We start from the raw sequence: 18,880 nt of genomic DNA, 5'->3' as shown, positions 1-18,880 counted from the left end.
GAGTGCTGCCTGGCATCCTGTTAATCTTCGGCGCCTGGAGCTCACGCTCTGCCAGCTCCACCCTCGCTACGCCCCTGATCGGGCCCATTAACTAACACAATATATAACAATGGAGGGTATTCAGACCTGATTGCTATGGTGCAATTTAGCAGCGCCCTGCGATTAGATTGCCGATGCCCAGTCTGTGAAATCCTGCACTGTGTAAGCCTGCAAAGTGCTTAGCAAGACTTGGGAAAAGTAGCTGGATTGGCCACTAGCTGCAAATCCATTAACAAGCTGCTCACCATCGAATTAATTTTCCAGTGTGTGCAGTCTCTGCGTAGCCCAGGACCTACTTGGCAGCTGCAATAGAAATAGTCGGAACGGTTCCAGAGCTGACATCACACGACTTATCCTCAAACACCTGGTCATGTCTCTCCCAGAAGGGTACGGTTACAACCTCTGGATTTCTGTCAATCAACTTGCGTACGGCCAGCAACAAAAAAGTAGCAGGATTTGATTGCAGGACTACCTTGTGCATGTGCACTATGATCCATACGTATGCGCAGTCTATCAATAATTGCTTGCGCTGTGGATTCGCAGCCATGTGATGAGGTCTGAATTACCCACAATATGTGTACGAATACATTTTACCTTCACAAGCTGTCTTAACCACATGACAATATTTTTTTGTAATATGTTAATGCAAAATGAATATATTACACATTCCCATATGAATGTAGCCGGAAAATGGCTGCATTCATATGGGCACAATCAGATCCTGTCATCTAGGCCTACTTGAGTCTCTATAGGTAGGACAGAGCCAGATTAAAATACTACAGGGTCCAAGAGCAGGATACTAGTCTGGAGCTCTCTTCTAATATGTGAGTGTTTAAGTATTTAGTAAGCGCGCCTAATAACGTAACATAAAATGGTGGCATTCAAAATTGGTGTGCTTAAGAAATAAGGTCCTTATTTTGGAGGTCATTTCTATACATCACATACATCTCTTTAAGGTCAACCATGTGTTATTTATGGTTTAAAGAGGATAGTACTCATCTAAAATTGGAAGCAGATACAATATTTATAGTGCTTCCTATATCCTGTGTTTTACTTGGTCCCCATGCAATGCACACAGTGCGTTTTAAAACAGATTGCATCGCATCTAGTTTAAAAGGCATGTGATGTGCTAAAGCACCGTGCGTTTTGAACTGGATGCAATGCAATCTAGTTCAAAAAGTACGAGCAGCACATACTTTATATGCTGTGCAATGGGATGTGCGCGGGAGCGCGCATTGCATCGCACCCATACATCGCACCGCACCCATACATCGCACCATGTCTGGGCACCAGAAAGCTGTCTACACACTGGTAGATTTATCTGCAGATCAATTGATCTACATATATATCTACATATTGGGCAGCGTGCAGCTCATACCTATGATAAAGCTACCAGGTGTAGCGAAACGCATCAGGGATTGCTGCTACATCCACCATACATCACCTCTACTGGATTGTAGTCCAGGCCAACCCCTTGGAACTCTACCGTGCCCTGCCTCCATCAGGAAAAACACGGACCCTGTTCAACATTGCCTTTTTAGCAAAATACTCCATGCTTGGAGTTGGAAAAGGACAAATTGCCACGCCACTCTTGGACCTCCTCCAGTGGGTTTCAGTGATAACTACCTACTTTCATGGATTCCTAAGTGGACCTTACCTGCAAACTCACCTGTGCAGTAATTATTCCTATATATCCATCTGCTACTGCAATTGGGTATAAATAGGAACAGACTCTCCAGGTTATTGTGCATACTTGTAAAATTGTGGGTGCCAATTATTTTATTCATTCACTTTTATTTACCATGGTGTTTTATATGTCATTCATGTTTGGTTTATTATATTAAATATTGTTATAGACCATCCAATCTCTTTTTTTTCAAACTGTACCACCCGTATTTTATCGCTGCTTACTTATTTTTCTTTGCTACATATTGGATACACGGGACTAACAACCCTGTTTTTTTCACAGCAGCTGATAAGAGAGACCACCCATACGATGCGCCCCCTGGTCTTAACCCCACTATAAGGGTATTTTTTTAATATACCTTTTTTTAATTAAATTAACACTTTGATGGAAATATAGCATGGTACACATAATATAATGAGCAGCCCTTAACTACATGATGTATTACATTTTGGCCTGGCATTACCCACTTTTTAAATGCATTAATATCTGTAAAATGAATGATTTGATATACTGTTACTATTCACTGTTAGTTCACTGCCCCAAAGTAAATGACAGACACCAAACAAGACAACTTGGTATGCCTGAGTTGCACATATCCTCTATGCTACACAAATTGCAGGGAAATATAATGTATAACCAACTGTGTAATGTAATCTAATCTAATCTGAGTCTTTGCCAGAAAACTCCATATCCCAGCAGCAGCACAACTAGTGACATCATCAGCTAGGGACAGAGGGCTCTGTAACCTCCCCCAGCAGCAGCAGCAGCAGTACTAGTAGCTTACTTGACTTCTTGTCCTGGGCACACGTATGTAGCAGCTTCTGCAGTCAGTCAGCGTCTCCACCCTATTCGTTGGCAATAGCACGACATGTGCTGTGAGAGTCTCTGCTGCCCCTAGTAGGCTGTAGGATGGCCCAGGGTGTTATATAATCCTCTGTCTGTATCCTTCCCACATGTATTTGCTCATAGGCTTTTATGGAACTACAAGCCCCAGCATGCCCTACTAACCCCTGCCTGTCAGGGAATTCTGTGTCTGCTAGTTCTTTATCAGGTAATCCATCACGTTTTATTCTCCACATCTCTATAGTATAAGTAAAGGAACTGATTTTTAGACACATTGTAATTTCCCCTCTGTATATTCTGTAATTAACACGATCACTCTCAAGGAAGTGTCACACAGTGTAAGCCATCTCACACAACTGGCAGCGTTTTGTAAGCAACCAGAACAATAAATATTTTATGTTTGAAATTTGATATATAAAATTATAAACCAAAAACTTTCATCTTTTGTTAATAACTTCATCATTTGTAAAATGTACAAAAATGATATTGGTACTCTTTACCTAGAAGGGCGCCCGCGATTGAAATCGCGGGCGTCGGGGGTAAAAATCGCGATTTTCCCATAGGGAACAATGTTAAAAAGGCTGATTGAGCGCGATTTTGATGTAAAATGCCTCAATGCCCGCGATTTGGCCATAGGAATCAATGTTAAATGGGCCACAGAGCCCAAATAGCCACAATTAACCCTTAAATGTTCCCCCAAAATTTTAACGCCACCCCACGATCCACGCCAACCCGAAGCGTGGCGAGCGCAGCGAGCCCGCGAGGGGCGGCGGTACGCGTCCTCCGACCTTTTCATGCCCTACTATCCACTAGGGCGTGGAGTGAGAATAGAATAGTGTGGCGAGCGCAGCGAGCCACCGAGCCCGAAGCGTGGCGAGGGGACGCGGATACCTTCACAGGTAGACGCGTCCCCTCGCGGGCTTCACAGGTCTCCGCGTCGCCACGGACACCTGTGAAGCCCGCGAGGGGACGCGTATAACTGTGAAGGTTTACGCGTCCCCTCGCGGGGCTCGCTGCGCTCGCCACGCTTCGGGCTCGGTGGCTCGCTGCGCTCGCCACACTATTCTATTCTCACTCCACGCCCTAGTGGATAGTAGGGCATGAAAAGGTCGGAGGACGCGTACCGCCGCCCCTCGCGGGCTCGCTGCGCTCGCCACGCTTCGGGTTGGCGTGGATCGTGGGGTGGCGTTAAAAATTTGGGGGAACATTTAAGGGTTAATTGTGCTTATTTGGGCTCTGTGGCCCATTTAACATTGATTCCTATGGCCAAATCGGGTCCATTGAGGCATTTAACATTAAAATCGTGTCCATCGGGCCTTTTAACATTGATTCCTATGGCAAATCGGGAGCATCGCGTCGCGGGCATCGCGGGTACATTTATGGCCGGCCGCGACGCGACCGACACGATTTCCATGTTTAACATGGGTTTCAATGGGAAATCGCGGGCATCGCGTCGGTCGCGTCGCGGCCAGACATAAATGTACCCGCGATCACCACGACGGGCGCCCAACTAAGTAAAGAGTACCTGATATTTTATATTGAACTTCATCCAGCGGAACACTTGCATTTTAGAACTTTTTTGCAGGCTACAATATATTAAATAATATTATAAAGTATTCAATAATGTGTCAACGTTCATATTTATGTAATATATCCAAGGTAATAAACTATGGATGAAAAAAGTTGTACACTTGTATTACAGTTTAGTATTACTAGTACGATATGGCGCTTTTATAGGATTTCAACCCATCGGGCCGATAAATTGCGTGAAAAGTGCCATAGCTGTGCACTTGGCACATTGGCTGCCGCAAGGATTTGTCGGCTCCTGAAGCCACGAATGGCATTGCCTGCGATACATCATATGCAAAAGGATCACATGTAATCATTCATCTGGGTGCTGGTGGTTCCCCGAGGGCAGTTGCCTGGCATGCAATACCTCGGCATTGGGCCTTTTAAAAATAGTTAATAGGTCAGCATACATATGAGCAACATGTTTAAAAGTTCGATAGAAGCAAATGGTTGACGGGTGTGGATCATTAGGTCTACAGCATGTTGGTCGACATGGGACAAGGTTGACAGTCAAAAGGTCGACATGGGGTTTTTCAACCGAATGTCGACATGGACACTGAAACATAGCGCCGGGTCCCCTTGCATGGCACTTACCATGCTTCTGGCAAGGTGTATCGCCATGCTCGGCACACTATTTTATACTATCACCACGCCCTAGTGGATGTAAGGGCGTGAAATACCGCCTGTCGGCACATCACATGACGGTTCAAAAACCAGTGAAAGACCCCATGTCGACCTTTTGACTGTCGACCTTGCCCATGTCGACCTAATGCTTGTGTCAACCTAATGACCTGTTGACCTTGCCCCATGTCGACCTAGACCCATGTCAACTTTTCAGCATGTCGACATAGTGGTGTCGACCTAATGACTGTTGACCAAAATGCTGTCGACCAATCGACCGTATCCTGGTTGACATGGCTATTGTAGACATGGGTTTTTTTTAAGAGATATTTTTACTTTGTTTTTGGAACTTTTTTTTTTTTCATATAAAGAGAAATTTCTTAACACTTTAACATCCACATGGTCTCCACGTGATGTTTTCAATGTCGACTCTTTTTCAACATTTTTCCAGTGTTGACCTTGTGCATGTCAGCCTTTTTCCCTTGTGACCAACTTAGACATTGAGACCTAATATTCATTGCACCCTATACTAACTAGTTGTGGTCTAAATGATTACATTTACAGTAACGTACACTTCATTCACTTGATTGTTTTAGAACTTAAAACCAAAGTCTCTGAACTTGTGTATCTGTGCAATTTTTTTTTATATCCCTATCCTTTGAAGAAATAGACAACTACAATACTGTACATTTTGTGATACCTATGGGAAGTGATCATATTATATTTTTCATAGTGTATTTTTCTAATGCCCATAAAATATAATTTATGTTGAGAAAAGATACCTAAATAGATTATTTCCTGTTTAATTAAAGATTATGTCCACATGTTCCTTTTTTCTTAAATTGTGTTTAGTATAGAAAAGAGAATGTGAAAATAATTATTTTTAATTTACATGGCTATTTTTTTTGGCTACAATATATTGGGATTTTGATGCATGAAACTCCACAAAAATGTACCTACATAGATATAATAATAATAATTATAATTCATATTTACAAGGCTCTTTTTAAATTCACAGGAGAAAAACCCCATAATGACCCTTCCATCCAGGATGCTACGAATGTATATGTTCATCCACAAAGTGGTACCCAGGCCCAATATCCTTGGCCATAGTTCCTGGACTTGCTATTTTCATAATAGTGACCACTGCAAGAAGACATTACCAAGCACCAAATGGGCTCCCAGTACTCAGACCCTAAACCTTTCTAGAAAAACCTGGGGTCCTATCATATCTCACACTGCACCTTTGAAGACCTCATCTCATGTTTGGACAAAGCCGGGTTTTTCTGCAGCTGGAATGGTTGAGTCAATGCCAAAAAATGTTCAACCTTACCTAAGACTTATGAGGCTGGATAAACCTATAGGTAAGAGTTCTTGAAAAGTAAAAAAATACATTGTGCCATTGCAGCAGTGATGGAACGCCAGTAATAGAATGCAATTTGTCCCATACCTGCATATTTGTTTTTGAGGCTACCATAAGTGTGTCATGTGCACATTACATGGAGACCATAGCTCACAATTGAATTGACCCATATACTGATGTGGGTGTGGTATAGAAGAGCTATATTGTCTAGATCAGTGGTTATGAATGTCTGTCTACATTGCGGTCCTTTCACGAAATCATTTGGTCTGGTCTTGCCAAGGAAAACTCACGTGAGACTCAAAATTCCGTAGACCGATTTTTTTTTTTTTCAATTAAATGGAGCACAGACATAATGCACTAGAGCTAAGCTGCCTCCTTATATTTAGAGTATACTGCGAGGCTGATGGCTGAAGATAGAGGGAGGGGAGATGTGGTGGTCTGTGTGTATGTAACTATACTGTATGATGTGTGCACCTAATGTGTGAATGTATGCTTACTGTTTGTATGCATGCTGTGCATGTATTAATGCTGTATGCATGCTGTCTGTGTATATGCTATGTGTGTATGTATGCTTTGTGTTTGCTTATTGTAATAGTGCCACAGTTTTTGGATTGAACCATACCTTTACAAGCATGTACGGAGTATATGAGGAAGGTGCCAGATATGCCTCAAAACTGTCATATGAACTACTTTACAGCTTTATGACTTATAGTTATGTCTAATATGCGCAATGTTTTGGAGTGAATGTTGATGGAAGAAACTATCCAAGTGTGCTGGCTGTTATACTGCCTAGATCTACATTGTGGATATATAAATCAATGCAGACTCAGTCTTCTAAACTAAGCACTTGATTGGAAAACAACTCCTTTGGGAAGAAGGATGATTACCGTATATACTATGATGAATGTGATTTGCTTACTATAGAATTATATATGATACTAGCTCATTTTCTATTATTATTACTTATTTATGCCTTTCAGGAACCTGGTTGCTGTACTTGCCCTGCACTTGGAGTATTGCCCTGGCAGCAGAGGCAGGTGGCCTCCCTGACTTCTATATGCTGGCACTGTTTGGCATTGGTGCAGTACTCATGCGTGGTGCTGGCTGTACTATTAATGATATGTGGGACAAAGACTTTGATAGAAAGGTAAGGTAGATATTCCTTTAGGAAAACATGCAATACCTTTTCAATGATCTTGAAGGTAAGAACATTTTTTTTCCTCTGCTACAGACCCAGTTCCATTTACTAATAATGCTAATAATTATTCTGATACTAATAATGTTTATGTAGTGATATTCTGTAAAATACTATCTCAAATGACTTTTTATTTGCAGGAGAGAAACTACTATATTTTAGAAACAAGGCAGGAATCTTGGGCACAATGCAATGATAAACAATGGGTTATTCAATGGGTGAATACAAATATGAGCTACAGAGTACAATATATGCATAGAATCATCATTCTTTCTCTGACAGTACCTGTTGAGGTAGCCATCTTGGTTACATTACATAGGTTACAATGGGTGGAATCTGCCGTAAACGTGATGGCATGATTACACTTTGGGAAGATACAATATTTGAAAAACAAGATGCCCATAATATCATTAGTTCCTTCTAATAAATTACCAGTTGAAGTAGTCACATTGGGTGCCTTAAATGCATTCCAATGGTTGGGATAAGCAAAACATAGAAATGCGATATCCATTGGAGAATGATAAAATACGGAAAGTGCGATTCAAAGGCATCGATACCCACAGAATTATCATATCCCCAGATTTCTTATCCTAGCCATGAATGTATCAGATGATGCAGCCATATTGTGTGTTGTACATAGGTTACAATGAGATGGATAACCAATACCTAGTAATATATAAAAGATCAAACGTGAGATTCAAAGGTTCTGATAACCACAGAATCATTATATACACACATTGGCCATCCTTTGCAAACATTTATCAGGTGAGGCAGTTGTTTTGGTTACAACCACATAGGTTACAATGGGCAGGATAAGGAATACATGGAGAGAATGATCCATAATAATGAAATACAAAAAAACAACGTACAAAATGCAAGAGATCTACAGATCAATTCATCCTGCTAATAAACATTGTGGCTGGAGAAGCAATCCCTAGAATGTGAAACTCTCTGGGGAAGAATAAAGCATATACATGAAAGCAGTGCAATGATGCTGTGGTCAAGAATGTAAGAAGGGCAGGGTGTACCAGGGGCCTTGCACATGTGTGTAGTCCTGGACTATTGGCGTGCAGACATACATGGCAACAAATAAGTTAGCAATATGTAGACGGTAAATAAAATGGTAAAGTAGTAGTAAAAGGCAGTCATGTAAAATATATGCACACATGAAATTATAACCTTTGCAGGGTAACTGATTCATTGTAAACATAAAATATTATAATATCATACTTCCAAGCAACACACTACTTGCAATCCATACTTACCAAATTGCGGCCCCAAGATATCACAAATCCCCTTGATTCCGTCATCCGCACCTGCACACACTCCATATCCACATTATACGCACGCATACGCCCCGAATTGGATCCCGGCTCGGATATCCAGGGACTTCACAAATGGTCATCGCAGATCACAACTCTAGAGCCTGAAACCATTTTAGACACATTCTTATCCAACCTCAAACTTATTCCGGCTAGTTCCTATCAGGAGATGTCTTACAAAATTTTACACAGGGCCTATTTCTCCCCCAAGCGATGTTACCTGATGGGCACCGCTGACTCTTCTGACTGCCCCAAATGTCACTCCCATGATGCTGACCTACTTCACTGCTTTTGGTCCTGCCCACATATCCAAGCTTTCTGGAATACCCTACACAACTTTGCCACCTCTTCATTGAAACTGGTTTTTCAGTGTAATGAGGCATGGGCGTTGTTTGGATACGTTGCAGACCAATCCTCTGTCCCCAAGCATGACAAAAAACTCTTGGTGATCCTGTCCGCTGTTGGCAGAAAAGCCATCCTGCAGCAGTGGATACACACCCTGGCCCCCTCCTTAGAGATGGCGACGTCTAGGCTGCTCTTCCTATTTACCATGGATTGGCTAGAGACGTCCCTCCACAAGGAATCCATGACCGCAACCCTATTCCAATGCTGGGATAAATATATCCAAATCCTACCACCTAGGACTAAATCGGCAATCCAATTATGCTTCCAGTCCACCTCATGGTATAACCTTCAACTCCTCCAGAATAAGACCCCTGTCACCATTTAGACGCCATATCTCCTGAGACCCCCTCTCCTTGTGCACTTTTACTCCATATTCTGTTCCCACTCTTTTCTCTCTTTCCCATATATCCCCTGCTGGATGGCTGGATCGGTCCATGGATGGGTGGATGGCCTGGTGCTAAAGGCGGGCTGTTATTTGTTATTTGTTTAGTTAGTTATTTGGATATCTCGAAGTTGATATCTATTAGGTACTATCGAATTAGTATTGTTACTATTTTTGTGGCTTGCATTTTTATCTGAATGCTAAGCTAAGGCTTTACTAATTATTCTTGGCAAATCATTGCTCAACATATTGTTTTACCACTACCAAAGTTGCCATGCCATGTTCCTTGTACCATTTTTTTTCCCTTACCTATATTATATGTTTACTATTTTTGGAAAATTTTGAAAATTGTGAATTGATCCTCATAAAATACTGTTATATATCTAATACTGATGTTTGTAACAATGTTGATACATGAGGCTCAATAAAACATATTTTGGAAAAAAAAAAAATATATATATATATTATAATACCCCTTTCACACCGCACCTCGGACCCGGGTTATTGCTGGGTTGCTGCCTGGCTGACACCAGGTAGAGGTGAGGTGTGAAAGCATCACCTATTATACCTGCAATTCAACCTGGGCTATAAAATGGGTTGAACCCATGTCAACCTTTGTATAATGGGTGACCTGGGTTTAATGTGAAAGCATCAGTGCTGAGTCGGACTGGGTATTGTGATCTGAAAGGGGTATAAGTATTCTCCAAAACAAGTCTGTAAAGTCTTAAATGTGTCTAGTGAACTTCCCTTATTAAAGTGACCAGACCTTGTCCAGATCACATGAAGATCATGGAATTTATCTGGAAGAAAAGTAGACTTTTCTCTTCATGCTAAAATAAATTGCATTTGCACCCTTCTGTTTTGGCATGTTTGTCTAGATGCACATTTGCTGTATTTACTCTTTTGATGGCCTTTAATATAATAAATGATGTGGTTTATTATTGGACCTCATTAAGACTCTGAGCTTCTTGTGAAAGCTCACTTTGATATCTAACTTATGATCTTATTATAAAGGTGGCAAGAACTGCAAGTCGCCCTATTGCAGCAGGAGATATCTCCTATTTCCAGTCACTGGTTTTCCTCGGAGGACAGCTTAGTTTGGCTTTGGGTGTTCTCTTGTGTCTGAATAATTATAGGTGAGCAGCACACATGTCTATTTATTTCATATATACAGTGGAACCTGGTTAAGTGCAATTTCAGGGTACGGCACGTTTAGTCTCACTCAGGGCCAGATAAAATGGAGAGTAATAAACAACTAGCTCATTGGCTCCAAACTTCCATGTCACAGACAGTGTTTTGGGATAATGTTAGTTAGGAGCTGATGGTTGGTGGTTTATCTCTCTCAATTGTATCACTTTTCAAAGCTTAGAACATCTCGCCTGTAAAGAGGTCTCTCACTTTACCGGTTTCTCATCCAGGTTCATGAAATATTTGTCTCCCTTATAGAGGTTCTCACTTATGCAGGTCCAAACAGTATTTGTTTCACTAATAGAGGTACTTAAGTGTTAAATAACACTATGCACATTGTATACATGCTTGGTGACCTCACTGGTCGGAAATATTCTGTACTAATCCCAGCTACATAGGTTCTAAATCCGTTCTTCTAATTTATAGAGGTTAATAAACTGCACTAATGTCTAATATATATATATATATATATCTTTATTGTCAGCAGCATTGTACTGTCAGGAGCGTTAGTCATAACACTGCCATAAAATGCAGCAGCATTTTAAATAAATAAGACTGTCTAGTAATCCTTCATAAAGGGGTCAGAATGCCACAGATGAAAATCATTTAGCTATAGGTATGAACTGAGATGAGTGATGTTTTTTTTTAAATCTTTTGTGCAGTTTGCTTTATTTATTTATTGCTTTGTTCTATTTTTCTTTTTAGTATTGCTCTAGGTGCTGCCTCCTTGTCACTGGTACTCACTTATCCACTAATGAAGAGGATAACATACTGGCCACAGCTGGTACTAGGTAAACTTAGTCCTATGCACTGAACATTTTGTTTCAATGACATAAAAATATCATACCCATGTACAGCCTGATGCAGAGTTGGAAGTAAATTAGGCATATGATTCTACAAAACTGTGCTTATGCATATCATGTGATGCGTCTGTCCTACAGTATTTGTATGCCCGGTGTGCCACTAACACCTTCCCTATACTACAGATATACACTGGCCTATTATGCTCATGTTTAACTCTGAAGTAAAGCTGCAATAACCTGCAGTTGTGTTGTCACATCCTCTGAGCTTTGCCTATTTGAGAATCCACATTTACAATCCAGTTATTTCTAATCAGCTGTCTGTGTAGAAGTGCCCATGCACTCTGAAGCTAATTTGCCTTTGATAGTCATTACAGATGTGTCCACATACATATCTTCTCCCTGTGCTACAAGTCTTGTTACACCTAATGTGTGAGCTCCTTGTGAATTGGTAGCGCCGAGCATGATTGCATGCAACTTTCTCCATTAAAATTGGTCTCATCCGCAAAATGGAGCGAATGGGACGCACAAGTTTTCCTGGAAGACTATTTTTTATGCAGATACAGCTGCAGTCAGACATAGCAAATAGGCATGCTGCATATAATTTTAATTAACAGAAGCTGCTTGTGCATATAGTTTGCTACATTTTGCAAATATGACACAAAGTTACAGAAAAAGACACTTCCTGCCATTGAATTACACCATGAAGGACTTCAGTAGATGTTAGTGGACATATCTGTACATTATGCAACATACCCAGGGGCCTTACCAGCGCTGCACGCAGCCATCAACTTCCTAGTCTTCTCACATCAGTCTGCCTGCATATCGCTGTGTTTGTAGGGTTCAGAGCGATGCAAATGCGCAGCCCCTCGGGTCTGTATCTGGCGCAGATTAATAACCCGCACGCAGGTTATTAATCAGTCGGGGCCAGTGTTCTTACCGGAGAACATTGGCCCTGACAGATTGCTCAGCACACTGATGTATGCTGAGTGATCATGCTGAGCTCAGAACAATCAGCGGGTCGCTACGTGTGTAGGGCCCATAAGCATACCAAATCAAAATGGTTCCCTGTGCTTCATTCTATTGTAAAACTACAACTATGTATTATATTCTATATTGTTGCTTTACTGTAAAATAGAAGTATTAGAAACGTTCTATTCGGTTCCACAACTTGTATAAAAGCATTGTAGAAATCACATTGTGTGTATATATTTCTAAACGTCATATTTATTTATTTATTTCTACATTGTGAGCCAGGCTGACACTAGTGCTTGCAGCCATTGGAGCGTGTTCATCATTTTTGCATTCCCAATAACCTTAGTAAATAGGGATACGGTCATTGGGCAAGTTGTTAGACAGTCTTTAGGTTGACATGTGTCTAGATCAACAAGGTCATTAGGTCGACATGGGTTTTTCACCTTTTTTCCTTACTGCATGTCGACCTAGACACATGATGACCTAATGGTGTTGACCTAATGACTGTCTAACAACTTGCTGGTGACCAACTGATCCACACCCAGTAAATATGGGGAGATATGCATTAGCTGTTGATGTAAGACCAGACTCCCTAGTCAGCAGTAGGGACAGAGAAATATCACGGCAGCACATTTTCTGATAACACATTTTGGTATGTGCAAGTACAGTATCATTAAATGGACTGGTGTCTAGAACCATTTCTTGCAGATCACTGCACAGGCTGGTAACAAGTCTTTCATTTCTTAGTACATTTCAGATCAAATAACTTGGACTTTGCTGTGTGTATTTTATGGTAAACATGTAGTATTAGGTCATGTACATACAAACATTTGTCCTCTCATGTTTGTTATTTCTGAGCAGGGGCGTAACGAGATATTCGTAGACCCCACATCAAAGGTTTATAAGGGCCCCCTATTTAGTGACTAATGGTGATAAATGTATGTAAAACATATTACTTAGACAGTAAAGACGGGCCCTCTTCAGCTCTGAGCCCCATAGCAGCTGCACCCCTTGCACCGATGGTAGTTACGCCCTTGTCTGTCAGAATGGTTATATCCTGGCAATGCTGCTGTTTATCAACATTTATTACCTATGGAGAAATGCATTGATCATTTTTAACACTTTCTTCAAAGGGCTGACTTTTAACTGGGGAGCCTTGTTAGGCTGGTCTGCTATAAAGGGGTACTGTGATTGGTCGGTGTGCCTCCCCCTGTATGTCTCTGGAGTCATGTGGACACTAATATATGATACCATCTATGCTCATCAGGTAATACATATGTGAGCTTGGACATAGTATCACTGTGTCAGATAATAATGCTAGTTTGTTTGCTTTTTAGTTAATAGCCAAATCTATTTGACAATATTTTGAATTGACAATTAAACATTTGACCCAATTCTGAATCTGTTATCGATCCACCAAAGTGGTACCGTACTGTAACCTTTACACATTTCAACGTGACAAGACATTATGCTATATGTATTTGTAGGATAAAAAAGATGATGTGTTGGTTGGTGTGAAGTCAACAGCATTGCGGTTCAATGAGCAGACAAAACCTTGGCTGAGTGGCTTCAGTGTAGCCATGCTCACCGGACTGACCCTCACCGGACTAAGCTGTGACCAGACTTTGCCTTATTACACTTCTGTTGCACTTATTGGGGCTCACCTTGCACACCAGGTAACACTTCTAGTAATAGATGTTTCCTTGGCGTTACACATTGACATTGCAATAGTAATTTTATGTACTATAAATTTTATAAAATGTAATCTACTTGTTAAACATTGTAGTGGCTATTGTGTGTTTAGACAGTTTGTGGAGACAACTGTAATAGATAAAAACATATGGATTTATTCAGCTTTGTTAAGAAAGCAAAACTAGGCACAACTGGGCAAAACCATGTTGCCAGAGCCGGCCCTAGCCTAAATGACGCCCTAGGCAAGATTTTGGCTGGTGCCCCCTAGCACCGCCACTAGTTCCGCCTCTGACCCTTCTCCCCTTTCCCAGCACCATCAACCCTCATCATAGTAGTCATCATTTTGGTGCTCCTACCCGCAATATTTTAAATAGAAACAGTGCACACATTTGGTGCGCAGCCAAAACAGGGGTGTGCTCTTGCTGGGAAGGGGCATGGCCACACAATTTTACCCCCAATTCAAATTATGCAACACAGTAGTGCAACTTTATTCACATTATATCATGCAATGGTGTCCCTTATTCACGTTACATCACGTAGTACCACTTTACCTTATGTACATTACTCCTCACATTATTCACATTATACCCTTAGAAAAGAATCCTGAGAAAATATTGTATTTTAACCACCTCCATGGCCACACTGCAACCCAGCACAAAGCAGTGTGTGCTGGGCAGAGGAGAAGAGCTGCAGCTGCTGCTTTCACTTAAGGGGAGGGGGCCCGGGGCCCACACTGGGCCCTCCCATCAGACTTTGGCCTGGGTAATTTGTACCCCCTACCCCTTTCTCTCAGCACCCCTGATAATACCACACAGTAATGCCCCTTACACATGACACACAGTATTAATCTCCTTATAACATAATGCCCCTTACACATTATGCCAACCTTTATTAATGCCCTTCATACACATAATGACACACATAATGCCCCTTACACATATGTTGCACATTATTAATGCCCTTATACACATGACACACATAATGCCTGTTACACATATGTCGCACATTATTAATACATTTATACATGACACACATAATGCCCCTTACATATGCCGAACACTATTGCACAACCAACCCACCCGCAGACAGCACTCGCACAGCCGCTAACACTGTGACCTCTGCCTCTGCTTAGATACAGATGTTTCCTCATACATCTTGACTCAATAGGCCATGCAGCTCCTGGCCAGTTCTGCTAACGTTGGGTGCCTTTTTTGCTGAAAAATCGTCTTATTTGCATTGTTATGACCAGCACACACAAGGAGCTTCCGATGATTAAAATGATATGCAGCATGCCTATATTCTGTGTGCGACTGTGGCTGCACCTGCATACGAAATGCTATGTTACAGTGATTTCCATGAATACACTATTTCATATGCAGATACAGCCTCACTAACACACAGAATATAGGCATGCTGCATATCATTTTAAACAGCAGAAGCTACTGATGCCCCTAGGCATTCCAAATGCCCTAGGCAATTGCCTAGTTTGCCTATGCCTAAGGCCGGCCCTGCATGTTGCACTACAAGCCGGGCAGATATAGGGGGAGGGTCAATCCGGGGCACTATTTCTGACAGGGGAAATAGTCCCTGCCACCTATTCAATGCTGTTTTTTCCGAAGGCAGATCTTAACAAAACAGAAACGGACGTTTCTCATCAATCCCTGGCCATTTTCGCTGGCACGCCCCCTTTTTGCCATTGGACAGGCAGAACATTGAATTACGCCTGTCGAGAAACTGTTGAGCCGGTTGAAAAAGAGCCAGGATCCTGACTGTTGGAATGTCCTGACAGTCAGAATCCAACATTGGATACCCCCAGATTTGGGTGGAGTGTGTTTAAACTGAAATCTAAATTGCAGTGAAATATAAAGCAGCCATTATTTACCCTGCACAGAAAATATATAACTCACCCAAATCTAAATATCACTGCATGTTGTATCTGTACCACCTGCAGAGCAACACTGTTGCCCAGTTGTGTTCTTTTTGCTTTGCTAACAAAGCTAAATCAGGCCCATAGTGCTGTGAACCAATATATAACTTATGAATGCAAAACATGGAGCACGTTGAGCAGTTTGTTTATTTCAATCTAGAAGTTACTTGACCTGGGTGCCCACTCAGACACCTCACAGACAGAGCAGGTTACAATTAGCCAATTACATCACATACACACCCATATGTACAGATAGTGCTGATCTGTGTCCATCAATTGTGCATCTTCGTTCACATATACTGTACTATTTATTTGTATCAAATAAATTAGTATAGGGTCTCACTTGTGTCAGACCCTGTCTATTGTCTTATCATCCTACAGTCCGGGGTGATGTAAATGGCACAATTTGGTTCAGTTTGAGGCTAGATGTATGTGGACTCATCTGTACTCACACAGCAACATTCTGAGAGTAATTAGAGTAGATTTCTTTGGAAGATCTAATAGGTCTTGTTGCTGACCTCTCCCTCTCCGGTTCTATAGCTCCATACAGTGATAAAGCAAACAGTAGGATGCGAGAACGGACAGTATATGAAATTCACTAAAATGAATAATTACAACAATGAGTTAATAATGTAGAAAAGTCAAAAGGGAGAGTGCCCTGCTCGGTATCCGGACCCTAGGTCGACAGTTAATAGGTGGAAACCACTCAATGGTCGACATACACGTGGTTGACAGGGTTCAAAGGTCAACAATGGGATGGTCGACAGTAAAAGGTTGATACAAGTTTTTCGCATTTTTGGTCCGACGTGCCGACAGGCGCATCTTTCATGCCCTACCATCCACTACGGCGTGGTAGGAGATAAAAATAGTGTGCCAATCGCATTGAGGCACTGTGCCCGAAGCATGGCGAGCGTAGAGACGCACTTTTTTTTAGTGCCCATGTCGACTGTGTTGACATTCGGGACAAAAAAGTGAAAACTCGTGTTGACTTTTTGACTGTCGACCTTCCCATTGTTGACCTAAAACTTGTGTCGACCTTTAGACCTGGTCGACCATGAGTAATGTCAACCATTCAGTGGTGTCGACCTACTGACTGTCGACATAGCATACCATAAGCGTCCTGCTCATACAAGCTTATTTATGTAAGATGTAGAAGAACATGAGGGGTTAACAGGGCAGCGGAGGTCATTAATGATTTTCAATTTAATGCTGAGTCAAATAACCAGTGGAGTGAGTGGCAGCAGAGGTAGAGTGAAAAGAGAGGTAAATGATGGCAGGCAGCAGAGTGTGGGACAGACCGGAGAGGGACGAAGGAGAACATATGGTTTAGTAGTAGATTTCAAGAAGGGAGGGGACATTTCGAGTAGGGAGGGGAGCTTGGCTGTAGCAAGGAATGAGTTCAGTTTTTCAGCTATAGATGGAAGCATGCAGTTTAAGTTTTGGTAAACGGAATGTGGGCAGTGGTGTTAAATGCCAGTGTCATCAAGGAGTATAGCATAGACAACTGGCCTTCAGATTGGTCAGAAAGTGGTCCGAATTTGCCTTAGTGAGGGCAGTTCTGTTTGAATGAAGAGACCAAAACACTGATTTTTTTTTTCCTTTTTTGCTTCAAACCTGTGTAAGAACAAATCAGCTTGAAGAAGCGCATCTAGCGAAACACGTGTCTTAACCCCTTATTTCGCTACTGTGTGGGTGTCTCCGTATCCATTGCATGTCTAATAAAGATAAAAGGAGCCCCCACTACTTTTAAGAAAGAAGTATAATCAATACAAAATTCTCAATAATAATGAGTGCATCCAATATAAACTCTTCCTCTTTGTTTTTCTTAAGAACAAATCATTAATGATCTCTTCTTTTTTTGTAGATTTATACTTTGGATATAAACAATGCAGAAGACTGCTGGAAGAAGTTTAGTGCAAATCGCAATGTGGGTTTTTTACTTTTCTTAGGCATTGTGCTTGGCAACTTGTGGAAAAGACAAGACACTAATGAAATCCAGAGGTAGCTTGGAACCAGCGCATGTCCACAAGCATAATGAGTTTTAGCGGTGGATGACACTTTCCACAGAAGCACTGAAAAACTTTTAGAGTCCAGCAGCTTTGCTGCAGCTATTTCAGGGCTCCTGGTATAGAGCCAATTAACTACTGATGCTCCGCAGAGCTCCATTTCAAGAGCAGTGGTCACACCTGGATCCGGCTGTGAACCACACAGGTGTTGCTGTACATGCAGGTGCCTTTCAAGGCTTGCAGTCCGGACGCTGGAGCCTCCATTGCCACTGGGAGTTTCACCCCTGATTCAAACATCTTGCATGAATCGGTTAATACCAGTCCCTGGCTATGTTTATTGAAGTTGCTTATTGAGCTATATCAGGGGTTCTCGAACTCAGTCCTCAGGACCCCACACAGTTCAAATTGCTAAGGTCACCCGGCAGGTGCATTCATTTTTCCTTGACACATTTTAAAAGATCCACAGGTGGAGCTAATTATTTCACGGTGAGGAGACCTGCAAAACATGCACTGTATTGGTGTCCTGAGGACCAAGTTTGAGAACCTGTGAGCTACATTAACATGTTTTAAATATGTTGGTGTAAAATAAATGTGTTCTTCTTTTAGTCATTTGAGTCTGTATTTTCCTATGGAGACTGCAAATGGAGATTATTTCCTTGAATTGTTAGTGGGATTGCACGCCCTTCTGTCTGCCAGCAGCATTCCCTTAGTTCAGTGGTTCCCAGAATTTCTTGAATCATGGCGCCCTTGAGAATCAAAGTAGCTGCAATTCTAGCAGCATAACCAGCCACAGATGACCATTAAAGTCTAACCAAACAAATCCTCCATACTCTGATCATACCGGGATATTTAACAGCACCCTGTGA

General features: G+C 41.7%; 1 protein-coding gene across 1 annotated transcript; it reads left to right on the top strand.

Moving 5' to 3' along the window:
- Positions 1 to 2,474: 2,474 nt before the first annotated feature.
- COQ2 (coenzyme Q2, polyprenyltransferase) lies at positions 2,475 to 18,619 on the top strand. The gene is made up of 8 exons (XM_083177839.1): positions 2,475 to 2,777; positions 5,778 to 6,123; positions 7,103 to 7,269; positions 10,441 to 10,562; positions 11,320 to 11,405; positions 13,523 to 13,656; positions 13,877 to 14,065; positions 17,873 to 18,619. The coding sequence occupies exons 2-8, from the start codon at positions 5,793 to 5,795 to the stop codon at positions 18,011 to 18,013; spliced, it is 1,170 nt and encodes a 389-aa protein (XP_083033965.1). The 5' UTR covers positions 2,475 to 2,777; positions 5,778 to 5,792; the 3' UTR covers positions 18,014 to 18,619.
- The last annotated feature ends 261 nt before the right edge of the window (positions 18,620 to 18,880 follow it).

This window comes from Crinia signifera, chromosome 1, assembly GCF_055691185.1.
Source record: "Crinia signifera chromosome 1, ASM5569118v1, whole genome shotgun sequence".
Classification (NCBI taxonomy): Eukaryota; Metazoa; Chordata; class Amphibia; order Anura; family Myobatrachidae; genus Crinia; species Crinia signifera.
Note: the sequence above shows the minus strand (reverse complement) of the source record. Positions and strands in the feature narration are given on the sequence as shown.

What these genes read in the sequence shown, in the direction of transcription:
- COQ2 (XM_083177839.1), top strand. Translation starts at nt 5,793, where the DNA reads ATGACCCTTCCATCCAGGATGCTACGAATGTATATGTTCATCCACAAA. An exon ending in TTGTGTCTGAATAATTATAG is followed by an intron (nt 10,563 to 11,319) that starts GTGAGCAGCACA and finishes TTTTCTTTTTAG; the next exon opens with TATTGCTCTAGGTGCTGCCT. An exon ending in GGGCTCACCTTGCACACCAG is followed by an intron (nt 14,066 to 17,872) that starts GTAACACTTCTA and finishes CTTTTTTTGTAG; the next exon opens with ATTTATACTTTGGATATAAA.